The sequence below is a fragment of the Mytilus californianus genome, unplaced genomic scaffold (assembly GCF_021869535.1).
Source record: "Mytilus californianus isolate M0D057914Y unplaced genomic scaffold, xbMytCali1.0.p SCAF_3, whole genome shotgun sequence".
NCBI classification, from domain to species: Eukaryota; Metazoa; Mollusca; class Bivalvia; order Mytilida; family Mytilidae; genus Mytilus; species Mytilus californianus.
The window spans coordinates 9,888,576-9,901,328 of record NW_026262679.1 but is presented as its reverse complement, the minus strand read 5'-3'; the positions used below and the strand labels follow the sequence as shown (position 1 = coordinate 9,901,328).

The 12,753-nt window shown below is 32.4% G+C and overlaps 1 protein-coding gene across 1 annotated transcript; it reads right to left on the bottom strand.

The window, feature by feature from the left end:
• Positions 1–1,572: 1,572 nt before the first annotated feature.
• LOC127733373 (octopamine receptor-like) lies at positions 1,573–2,751 on the bottom strand. The gene has a single exon (XM_052242744.1). The coding sequence runs from the start codon at positions 2,749–2,751 to the stop codon at positions 1,573–1,575; it is 1,179 nt and encodes a 392-aa protein (XP_052098704.1).
• Positions 2,752–12,753: the final 10,002 nt, after the last annotated feature.

The following is a 12,753-nucleotide window of genomic DNA, read 5'->3' as shown; positions in this document are numbered from 1 at the left end:
AATATTGTTAATACTTTTTCTTCGTTTAGAGACACTGTTACTGTTAAGTTTTCTGTCAAATATAATATCGAAGATAAAGATTCATAAACCACGATGAAAAAGTATGCCGAGATCGGTATTTTTTATGAATAAAATGAGAATTGGTTTGATGTTTGAACCAGAAATTAAATTATTTAAATTGCAGGCCTTCACAATTTGTTTCAATTTTTATTGTATATCTGAAATAAATAATACATACCTGTCAAACACATAACATGCATTCACATTGTTTTGTCTTTTTGTTATATAACTGTACTACAAAAGACAGCTGTCACAGATTTTATATCTTGCCTTCACATTTTGTTTACACATTTGACTAAGCAAGATGGCTAAAGTAACCCATGCTAATTTTACTTTTATTATGTTCATTTGCCTTCTTCCATGTACATTGATATTTTAAATCTTACATATTCTGATTGTTAAATATGCAATAACAAGCAATGTCCATAATGTATGTGACTTTAATTGAGATGTACCTAACAATGTCTACTCTGAATGTATATAATCCTAAATATTTATAATTGTGAATAAACATTAGTAAATTAAATAATATTGAGTAAAATCTAGACACACTCATGACTAGTCAATTTCCCGCGTCAGGCTAAATTTAAACGAGTAGGCAATGAGAATGCCCTAAAGCACCTAAAGTAAAGCCAAAAGTACCACGTGTCATCAACACCGAAATTCAAAATGTGTACTCTGTTTCGTAAAAATATTCTGTTAACGCTGTTTATCAAATAAAAATATCGTTTGCGTTAATGCTTTTCTTCCTCCCCGGAATATTATTGTTCTCAAAACGAGGCTATTTAGCAGTTCTTTTTGCAGTTTTGCATTAAATGGAAGAAAAAAATTATGTTGTCCTTAAGCAAAAAAAAAAATGTAAGCTGACTCATTTCAAGAATATAATAACTGATATCCGACAGACTGAAATGTGATGTTCTTTCATAGATTTATCAAGTTCTAGTTCATGTGCCTAAACGTACCTTCTCCTTTCAAAATTAATGTCTCTTCTCCTTTCAAAATTAATGTCTATTCTCCTTTCAAAATGAATGTCTAGGTCATTTGATATCGATAGATGGATATGATGTACTGTGCTACACTGTACATGCTACCTTAGTGAAGTGTGATGTATAAAGACGATTCGTTTGGAAGATCAAATGGATTTAATGAAAAACATGATATTTTAACATGAATAGTTTTTTGTGATTTAACAAACAGAATCCTAACACTAGTAAAGGGAAAAAAACCTTATACATTGTAATCAGTGCGACTATTATGACTTGAAATTTGAAGAGCTTAAATTAAAATATATATACGGTATTCATGTTTTAAAAAATCAAAAGCTTTTATGAAAAGAATAAATTTTGATATCATAATCACCTTTTTCTATAAAGGGTTATGTTATGAAATAACAAGTCTCCCACCAACTTTTCCTAGTAAGGCAATGACACCATACTATTGTAAAATCAAAACTAGTTTACAGTTCAATGTTGTGATATTAAAGAATAGCATGTTAATGATGTCAATAATTCATCACAGCTGAGCGCGACGTGGTGTTCTAGATTGACGGAGATTCGGTTGTCTACGACAAAACTTCCGAAACATATACTGAAAAGCGTTTCTAAAATCCACATTGAAGATCGTGTAAATAATGGGATTTAAACAGGAGTTAACATACCCAAGAATAACTAAAGCCAATTCCAAGTACGATCCTCTTAAGCCGCACTCTTTACAGAATGGGTTCAATAGATATACAGAAAAAAATGGCAGCCAACAAAATATGAATGCACCCATTATCATTCCAAGTGTTCGTGCTGCTTTCTTTTCTTTTGTGAGTGATATTTTCTGTCTTTCCTTGAAAAACTGTTCCAGTTTCTGAGATGAGCTATTAGCAGTAGCGGGTCTCCCCAGTAGAGGTGAAGGATGCATACTCGGTGTTCTCGTTTCAGCAGTATCATTGTTACTTTCATTAGACACCAAATCTATTTGGACTTCAGGAGTGTTAGATTTTCCATTTAATACTACTAATTTTGAAGCTGCACACGCTTGAGCCCGCTTCCGTAGCCTTTCTCTTGTTGCTAAGAATATTTTTAAATAAACAAATGACATAATCGCCAGAGGTATAAAAAATGAACCACATGCTGAATAAACAACAAAACCTAGTTCTTCAGTTAGATGACATATTTTGGCATCGCTGTCGTATAGACTTCCGGTGTCACTCCAACCAAGTAATGGTGGCACTGATATAATCGCTGCAAGTGACCAAATCAGGACAATCATTAACAACACAAGTTTTATCGTCCGCCTTCGGGCATAGTTGATAGGATCATGAATTGCAAAATAACGATCCAAAGCAATACCACAAATATTGAAAATAGAGGCTGTACAAAGTAAAATATCCGATGTAAGCCACACATCACAGAACTCTGAGCCATACGTCCACGTCCCAGCAATGGTGTTTGTTATATGAAACGGCATGACTATCGTTGCAACGGCCATGTCAGCAAAAGCCAATGAAATCACTAGGAAATTCTGAACATTTCGTAATGGTCTGTATATAAAAATGGCAGCAATTACAAATGTGTTCCCCACCAATGTAATAAATATGACAACAGAGAGCAAGATAGTAACGATATAAACTTCCACCAACCGGCCTAACTCATCATGTAGATGAGCGAAGTTGAAAGAATCGTTTGTGAAATTCTTGGCCATTTCCAATATTGCTGACATCTACTGTCTGTTTAATCGTCTGTTGTCTACTAATGATGCATCATGTCTCTTGGAGGAAATAATTCATGTGCCTGTAAATGTAAGAAAGCGTCGAATCAATTAAATGACAATTCAAGTAAAAAAACTGTCACTCTCGTGACGTGAAAACAGCATATCTTACCGGTAATTACCTCAATTCTTATAAAAATTACGAATCAGACGCTTCCTTTAGATTTTAAATTGGCTCTTAGCATCCAAACAAGGTCTCAGATGTTCCAATCTTTTGATACGTTATTCTGGTGAACTTTGAGTAGAACTGTAATTACAGCCTGATTAATCACTAGTTTCACCACTTCCAAATGAAATTGAGTTGTCAATACACGTCCATATGTTGTTGCCCACTTGAAAAAAAATATCTTCACTGATCACGCGAGGTTAGAAGAAAAGATAGTAATTTCAAGATTGACAGCCTCTAGCACTTAATAAATTGTTTAGGGCTCATAACAAGTATAAAGTCCAACATTGTGTTTCTTATTGAAAAAAAGTTGGCGATATCAGTGATTCCAACAACAAAGCTGAAGTACGCTGCACGCAAATAAAAATGAAAACAGAGGTCATTAGATTTCGACTTTGTGTCAACATCAATTTGTTGTATTTTTAAAAATTTATACAAAAATCAAAATAAGTGGATTTTTCAAGAAAAGCATAAACAAGAAAAGAATGATGTCAAGAAAAAAAATTAAAAGAGAAATAGGAACAAACATTTGTACTGTGTACCGAATTAGGAATCTTCATGATTTTTAATTCCACATTTATTATCTTCTATCTCCTTTTTACTCCAGTAAATTCTATTATCATACAACTACAAACCATGTGTATACTGTTTATACAGTTAGCAAATATTTGCCGATATATTTTATTTAATAATTAATGCTTAAAACTGTCAATAAAGTAGTAAATGAGTCGGTAAAAATATTAGTAGTTTGCTTTGTGCCGCATTTTTGCGCCTGTCCCAAGTCAAGAGCCTCTGGCCTTTGTTAGTCTTGTATGTTTTTTTTAATTTTAGTTCCTTTATATGTTTTGGAGTTTAGTGTGACGTCCATTTCCACTGAACCAGTACACAATTTTATTTAGGGGCCAGCTGAGGACCACCTCCGGGTGCGGGGTTTTCTCGCTGCGTTGAAGACCCATTGGTGGCCTCCGGCTGTTATCTGCTCTTTGGTCGGGTTGTTGTCTCTTTGACATATTCCCCATTTCCATTCTCAATTTTATTTAACGTCAGTCCTTTTTTTTTTGGTTATTAACTCAGTGACATAATCTCGCGTTAGTTTGACATTGTTGATTATGAATCAACGGTATTTATTGTTTTAAATTAATTGAAAAGACCATGAATAATGGATGCAAGCGTTTATGTCCGTCGATGTCAATCCAGCATAAACATGTCCAATCTCAAATCAATTATACCTTGACTGATTAACTTCGAACTGTAGAAAAATCTCAAGGTATGTTACATGTATTGACCATATGCATTTTGTCAAATGATGTGTGGTAACTCAAGTTAATATTTTTTTTAGATTATTATTAAAATGAATATCTCAAGGATTTGAACACTTCTACATGATTTTCCCGGGTTTGATTACTATACGGTAATTTTTCAGTCAGAATAAACATTTTGATATTAGATTTAATCATTTGGCCGTGCACGTTTGGCTGAGCGAAGTGTATAAATACGCAGACACTTCCGGACAGAATCGTGACTTTAAAGCCGCTCCTTCGTACAGGAAGACGAAATGTTATCTGAACTTTAAAGAACATTTGCTACAACTCTCTGAGAAGTAAACAAATGACTTGTTTCATGGCAAAATATCTGCCCATATTTCTACTTATACTTTTTATCTAGTGGCAATATTTATGTCCCGTTTTAAATCATGGTCGACCTGTCATTTTGCACAAACCTTCCTATTGAATTTATTGTTTTATTTGTTCTCGTCTTGAATATATATTTGCCAATAGACGTTAAGCAAAAAAGCAGTAAATGAATCATTGCTTTTCTAGAGTGGGGACGATTCGTTGTAAACATATTACATAAACTGTTGTCTTTTGCTGAAACCGTATATAATTCCTGGTATCTGCTGGTTAGCAAGTACCGTGTAATTTCATAGCATCTATCTGTAACAAACATAAGTTGTTTTTTAAAGAATAAATCGCATATACTTTTGGTGAAAAAGTATATACAAACCTTAAACATAAGGATTGTTGTTTACGAAATCTCTTCTCTGTCGCAAGGAAAGTGGAATGTGTTTCCTTTGTAATTGCCATAAAAATTTAAAGCACTATATTTTGCTAATAAACTTGGCACAAAAGGAAGACCCGTCCTCGGATTCCTAACTGTGTTTTCACAAATATGATTATGATCACTTTAATCAATTAGATTATCTTAACAGTGGAAAACATTCCCATTTAAGTGTAGTTTCGACGCCCATTGATAATAACTACTTTATTTGGAAATGATGGTTCTATTGATATTACCACCACCGAGAGGAATACTAAATAATCAGGATGTTCTTCTTTTATGATAATCTTCGATTACAAACGAAGTTCTATAAAGCCAATACAATCATATATATATTAAAATAGACAAAACTTATTCAGGATAAATGACGCAGGGACAATTACTTGTATCATTATGTCTGCATCAAACAAACGTATTTTGTTCTGGGAGTTGAAAAGGCTCGATAAAAAAGTATAAATATTTGTAAGTCAAGCATTTTCAAAACTATAATTTCAGTAAAAAAAGAAACACATGTATATATATACAGAAGAAAACTTTTAAAAAGGATAGAAGAAGAATGTGAAATATGTTCTGACTTAAAAAGCAAACATGTGCAATGATAGTGAATAATGATCATATGAAAAAAATTCAAGTGGAAAAATTGTAAAATTCTTTTTTAGAATGTTATAAGAATAAACGAATTCCTATACTTGTATGCAATTTGATTGGTTAAGATGTGTCAATCAACCTCATGCCAGTGTCCTCTCTAGACAAACAATCTTAATAAACAAGTAGAGAAACGTTCATCAGTCTAATCTATTGGGAATTTATTTCTCGTTTGTTATTCTTCGAGCCAAAACTTTGGAAATTCTATAATGCTAAGAAAATATTTGATAGCAGAGTTCCTGAAATAACTTGTGGTATATTTTGATACGTTAAGCTACATAACCTTAGGCAAATATCCGACAATAGTGATTACGTTTTTGGTAAGAAATGTGTCAATTAAAAACTAATGCCCTAAGAAGTAATAAGGCAGACTTGTAATTGCAAATATTTCTTAAGTAAATTTGTTAACAAAGATTTCATACTGATAATTGTCAACAGGCAAAATACAAATGACATATGTATTCTATGAAAAGTATATCCATTATAAAAGTTAAAAAAAAGAATGTGGCCATAGTACACGGATGCCCCACTCGCACTATCATTTTCTATGTTCAGGGGACCGTGAAATTAGGGTCAAAACTCTAATTTGGTATTAAAATTAGAAAGATCATATCATAGGGAACATGTGTACTAAGTTTCAAGTTGATTGGACTTCAACTTCATCAAAAACTACCTTGACCAAAAACTTTAACCTGAAGCGGGACAGACAGACGAACGGACGGACGGACGAACGAACGGACACACACACCGAAAAACATAATGCCCCAAGGTGGGGCATAAAAAAGTAAAAACATCATTCACTAACTACTCGTTTCCTGGAATTACAGTAAATTATTCATACAAATGAGATAATATAGATAAATGATCTAAGTGAGAGTCATTCAATATACAATAATTATCATGCATTTTTCTTTATAATTTTATCATCGCTTGATTTTTTATTAAAAAATTAAAACAAAAGTTCATATCAGTTCGATGTGCATGCTATTGAAAGATACTTTAATATAGTTTATGATTCATTAATTTCATTCGTGATCTAAACTTTAGATTCGTGCATTTTTCATTTTACGATGTCGACTAAAACTAGAAGCTATAAAGAGCCTGTGTCGCTCACCTAGTAGGTCTATGTGAAATCTTAAACAATGGACACTCTCAAACATTGTGGACAAGAATAGGATTCATGACAAAATCTCTTTTTTTGTTGATCTTGTACAAATTGCTGATAATTTTTTCTGTTTACAATTTCTCTGTATCTTCTTTATTTGTTGCCCAAAACACAAAAAAGGTTAGTAAAATAAATCGTCATTTCACTCCCATAAAGAGTCTACTTACGTTTTCGCTAATATTTGACTTATTTGTAAATCATGTCTTACTGATAATATTTTGTATATAAAGTGTTTATCTATCTTTTATAGCTGTTCAGAAAATAGGCAAACACGCAAAAAAAATTGTAAAATCGTCATTTTTAAGAGCAAGAACTCCAATAAGGAGTCGACTGACGACTTCAGTCATTTAACTTATTTGTAGATCTTGTTCTTGCTGATCATTTTTGCTATTTTAAGTTTCTCTCTATTTATCATAATTTTCAAGATAATAGGAAAAAGTGATTATAAAATAGTAAAATTCGTCAAATATATACATTTCACAAATGTACAAATTACGAAAGTACATGTCACAAATGTACAAATAACAAAAGTTCATATTACAAATGTACCATGTTGCAATTAAGGAAAATCAAAATTAGAATTTTGAATTACACAGTTCCATAGTTCGAGATGCAAATCTCACAGTTTCAGTTGTCAAGTTACACTGTAACAAATTAAGAATTGCAAAGTTGGAATTTCAAAATTACAATTTTTCAAATGTAAGAATTACAAAGTTTGAATTATGACACCTTCGGCTTTCCATAGATTTTGTGGTGTTTGCTATCGAAATTTCGAACGTTTTCAATTTTGAACCAAATAAGCAAGGTTACCTTTGTTTTATTGCATGATTTTTCATAGATCCCATGGGTTTCGAATTACAGCATATATCTCAAAATGACATAAATGACTTTTATTAAGAAGACATCGTCTTTTGTAAGAAGAGAACATCACCTTTTGTAAGAAGATAACATCACCTTTTGTAAGAAGAGAACAACACCTTTTGTAAGTAGAGAACATCACCTTTTGTAAGTAGAGAACATCACATTTTGTAAGTAGAGAACATCATCTTTTGTAAGTAGAGAACATCACCTTTTGTAAGTAGAGAACATCACCTTTTGTAAGAAGATAACAACACCTTTTGTAAGAAGAGAACAACACCTTTTGTAAGTAGAGAACATCACCTTTTGTAAGTAGAGAACATCATCTTTTGTAAGTAGAGAACATCGCCTTTTGTAAGAAGAGAACAACACCTTTTGTAAGAAGAGAACAACACCTTTTGTATGTAGAGAACATCACCTTTTGTAAGTAGAGAACATCAGCTTTTGTAAGTAGAGAACATCACCTTTTGTAAGTAGAGAACATCACCTTTTGTAAGTAGAGAACATCACCTTTTGTACGAAGAGAACAACACCTTTTGTAAGAAGAGAACAACACCTTTTGTAAGAAGAGAACAACACCTTTTGTAAGTAGAGAACATCACCTTTTGTAAGTAGAGAACAACTCCTTTTGTAAGAAGAGAACAACACCTTTTGTAAGAAGAGAACATCACCTTTTGTAAGAAGAGAACAACACCTTTTGTAAGTAGAGAACATCACCTTTTACAAGTAGAGAACATCACCTTTTGTAAGTAGAGAACATCACCTTTTGTAAGTAGAGAACAACACCTTTTGTAAGAAGAGAACAACATGCACATTTTGTAAGAAGAGAACAACACTTCTAAGAATTATCACTGTTTATAAGTCTTTCAGTCTGTCCGTTGTAGACATGTTGTGCTTAAAATCATGTAAAAAAATGTGTTTTAAATCAAGTAAAAAAAACCATTTCAACTATCACAGATGACAATTAAAAAAAGAAGTCGATTATTTGTATTTTTTAATGATATTCTCTTTTGCCTTTCAATAAATATGTGACTCGTTTTTAATTGAATATGCTGTAACGAGCGTTCATAAGACTTTTATAGATAATATCAAGAATAGTGGAATCGGGATCTTTGTATTTTCTTATGAATAAAAGGAGATGTGGTGTACACTGTATTGTATGTATATGAGGCAGTAATCCAAAGCATCCAGAGGTTTATACAAATCTCTATATCTCTGTGTAACGTTTTCGCCTTTACTTTTCATTGTCAATCGCGAAGAAATCTTATTACTCTATACTATAACCGGCTCTGGCATTCGATAATTGTGTGTTACAAAAAAACTTCTACTTTAATTGTCTAAACAATAAAAGCATCACATCAAAGTAAACTATCATTTTACAGAGGTTTAGAGAATACAAGGTTATGAAGAACTTTAGGAAAGAAAAACCAGATGAATAACAGGATGTTTGTATAATATGTCAATCAGACAGCAGTCCAACAACACGAAAGCCATAACATATTTAAAGATCATATGTCAATAGAATAGCAATTTTATTACAATCTACGCATTTAAAGTAGCTTTGTTTATTTTGATGTTTTCTGGTTATTCGTCTTCTGAAATCCCCCAATTTCTTTAAATGACCATATACGACAATGTACAAAAAACCTAAGTTTACAAGTCTGATAGATTACATCAAGGACCAACGGAATTGGAAAGATTAATAAAGAGAAAAGATTTACCCAAATTTTAAAACCAAAATTGAATAGCGACTTATCGGAACATCAAAAAGAAACACAAATTCGAAAATAAGCAGTGACAATCGGACGTTGCCCAACTATTATTATCACTGGTGATTGAAAAAACCCAAAACACAGGATTAGTATAAGGAAAACTTGCTTCAGTATTATGTGAAAAATACGGAATCCTTTCTTTCTTACAATTGAATAGCTCGCATTTAAACGTTTTTGTTTTACTGTATACACTTTTAGCAAGTTGTTGAAGATGGATTCGCTTTCAACGTCCAGTCGAAAATATTGCACGCATAACAGCACGCGAACATGTTAATGTGATATGAATAGGCTAGTTCACAAGGTGACAAACCGTCCACAAGGAGACAAATTCTACCAGAACACATTATTTTGACTCCGAGCCCACTAGTCTGTGTCTTACCACTTAATGACACGTGCCACAAGGTAACAAACCGTCCACAAGGAGACCCATTCTACCAGAACACATTATTCTGACTCCGAGCCCACTAGTCTGTGTCTTACCACTTAATGACACGTGCCACAAGGTAACAAACCGTCCACAAGGAGACCCATTCTACCAGAACACAATATTCTGACTCCGAGCCCACTAGTCTGTGTCTTACCACTTAATGACACGTGCCACAAGGTAACAAACCGTCCACAAGGAGACCCATTCTACCAGAACACATTATTCTGACTCCGAGCCCACTAGTCTGTGTCTTACCACTTAATGACACGTGCCACAAGGTAACAAACCGTCCACAAGGAGACCCATTCTACCAGAACACAATATTCTGACTCCGAGCCCACTAGTCTGTGTCTTACCACTTAATGGCACGTGCTTAGTAGAGAAGCAGCAAATATCAATGTTCAATTCTTTGGTTTGAAGCTGATGGATATCGAACCCATGACCTCCCACCACCAAAACATTTTTATTTGTTTAAAAAATCAACGAAATAAATTCATATAACGTCCTCGTTTTAAAGAAAAGTAAAAAAATTACATAGCATTTTGGATCAAAACTTGCGAATGTCAGTACAATACTAAATCAATCCCTACCAAAAGGCTAACTGTTATACCTCCATTATAAATCTCGGTCAGTGACGTTACAAGATAGCTTTAAAAGAAAAACACAGAACAAACTGACATAAAACAGACCAAGAAAGACGATGATATTAAAACCACTATTGTGCTCACATTGCCTTTAGTTACGTGTCTTAAGTTTGTTTTCAAAGCGAAAATAATTATAACACCAAAGATGAAGTCGAGATTGGTGTACTTTTAATGTGCTTTTCTACCGTTACAAACACATCAAAATGAATAAGGTTTAACATGAAACTAAATGCTAATGGTTCAGACAAGGTTAGCAGAAAAAAATAAAAATAGATTAGCTTTCAATGTAAAACAAAAGTGTCAAGAAAGGAGAAGAAAGTAAAGCAAAAATGGAAAAGTAATGAAAACGGGGAGAAAATCACAAGTATTTAACACTAGAATATGCTGTCATGAATGATCAAAAGAACAATTCTGAAACTTATTCAAATTAGTCATAACACAATATTATAAAAAGTCGAATGAAATATATCAATTCTTTAAAAAAATTAATATGATGTTAATGAAGATTATATCTTCAACATGCGGAAATATAACACATGCAATAAGCTCTATCTTGAGGTTTAGAGGATGTAAAGAAAAACAAAACGCTGCTTAAAGATAAATTCAGACACAAGATCCAAGAACGCTAACATGCATTAATGATGGGCTTTAAAAGCAAGCTACACATTAGAAAGCAAATGAAATTCAGTTTTTCCAATTTATCTTAGTAAAAATGTATCAACACTACGCAATTGAATACAATCAGAAGATTAATTTGAAATCTTAAGTGAAAGATAATGTTATAAAATTTCTCTCATTGCCATGATAACAACAGATAAAATCAAAGTCATGTCCAAAAGCTAATCTTTTATAAAATAAAGACTGGTGCTACAAAATATATTACACAAAGTAAATCCTTGTGAGTATTTTATTTGAGTTTTTTAATATAGAAAATAAATCCCTTTTCCATTCATTGACGGAAAGAATTCACATCAAATTATAGTTTACAACCATTATCAATCTCATTAAAGTAAGATTTGTGATTCCTCTATGCTTAGAAAAGTATTTCAACGAGTACATGAGTCACGATAGATCTATATTTTATCAGAATGCAACCATTAATTGATAGAATTGACTGTATTGCTAAAGAATTAGGTTCACATGCACGACTTATATGAAGATTTTACCAATTTACCGTACACTACAACAAACGTTAAAATTGTTGCTGCAACATTCTGCTTATAAAAAAGCATCATTTTAACACGTAAATGAAAAACGTTAGAATAAACAATTTTTTTTTGTATAAAAGACATATGCTTTGATTAACTCAATAGAAAATATCATGTCTACTTTAACACATAGTGTTTACGCCAACGAGTGGTATAAAGTTTCATAAAAAACCGACACTTGCAAAAAATCAGAAATTGCTATTTTTGGACTAACCAAGTAGATGGGTTCGTATTTCACAATGATACGCCACTGAGTAACTCATTAAACGACGATAAAGTTCTTCTGATCAGTATAGAAATCTTAACCACCAATTACAAAGTAATCAAAACCTCTACATCCATTTTTTTTACGACTAAGGAGTATTTTTTTTTATATAGAATCAAGTATTGCACACGCAATCTACTGACAAAAGTTAGAACAAAACCAATTACTTAATAGAGTCAAATATAAATAGATGAATAAATAATTAGAAAAAAAAAAAAAAAAAAAAAAAAAAAAAATAAAAAACAAGCTAACTTAATCCCTTCCCCCTAAAGAATCTAAAAAATAAGCTTGTCTTTATAATAAACACTTGCTAAATAAAAACGCTGCTGCTTATCGTCATTTTTTCTCTTCTTTGTCTAACCGGGACTTATCCCACAACCTCTTTTGTCTACAGTGAGAACTTTTACGTTGTCTCATTCGCAATTATACCACATCTTCTTATTTTTATTTTATACAATGAATATAAAGGGTCTTGTAATACAGGAATCAGGTGTACTGTTGTATAAGTACAATTGCAATCTACAGGGGAGCCTCGCCGCGATATAGCCTTTTTGCGATGAGGCGGCGTAATTCAACCATCAATCAATCAATCCAGGGCAGCCAACTTTTTCTAATAATAAAAAGAATATATATATATAAGAAAAATGGTTGCCATTAGAATCTGTCCTAGGTGAGTTAAATATTGCATAACTGGTGTAAAAATTATAGTTATATATTTTTTTGTATTT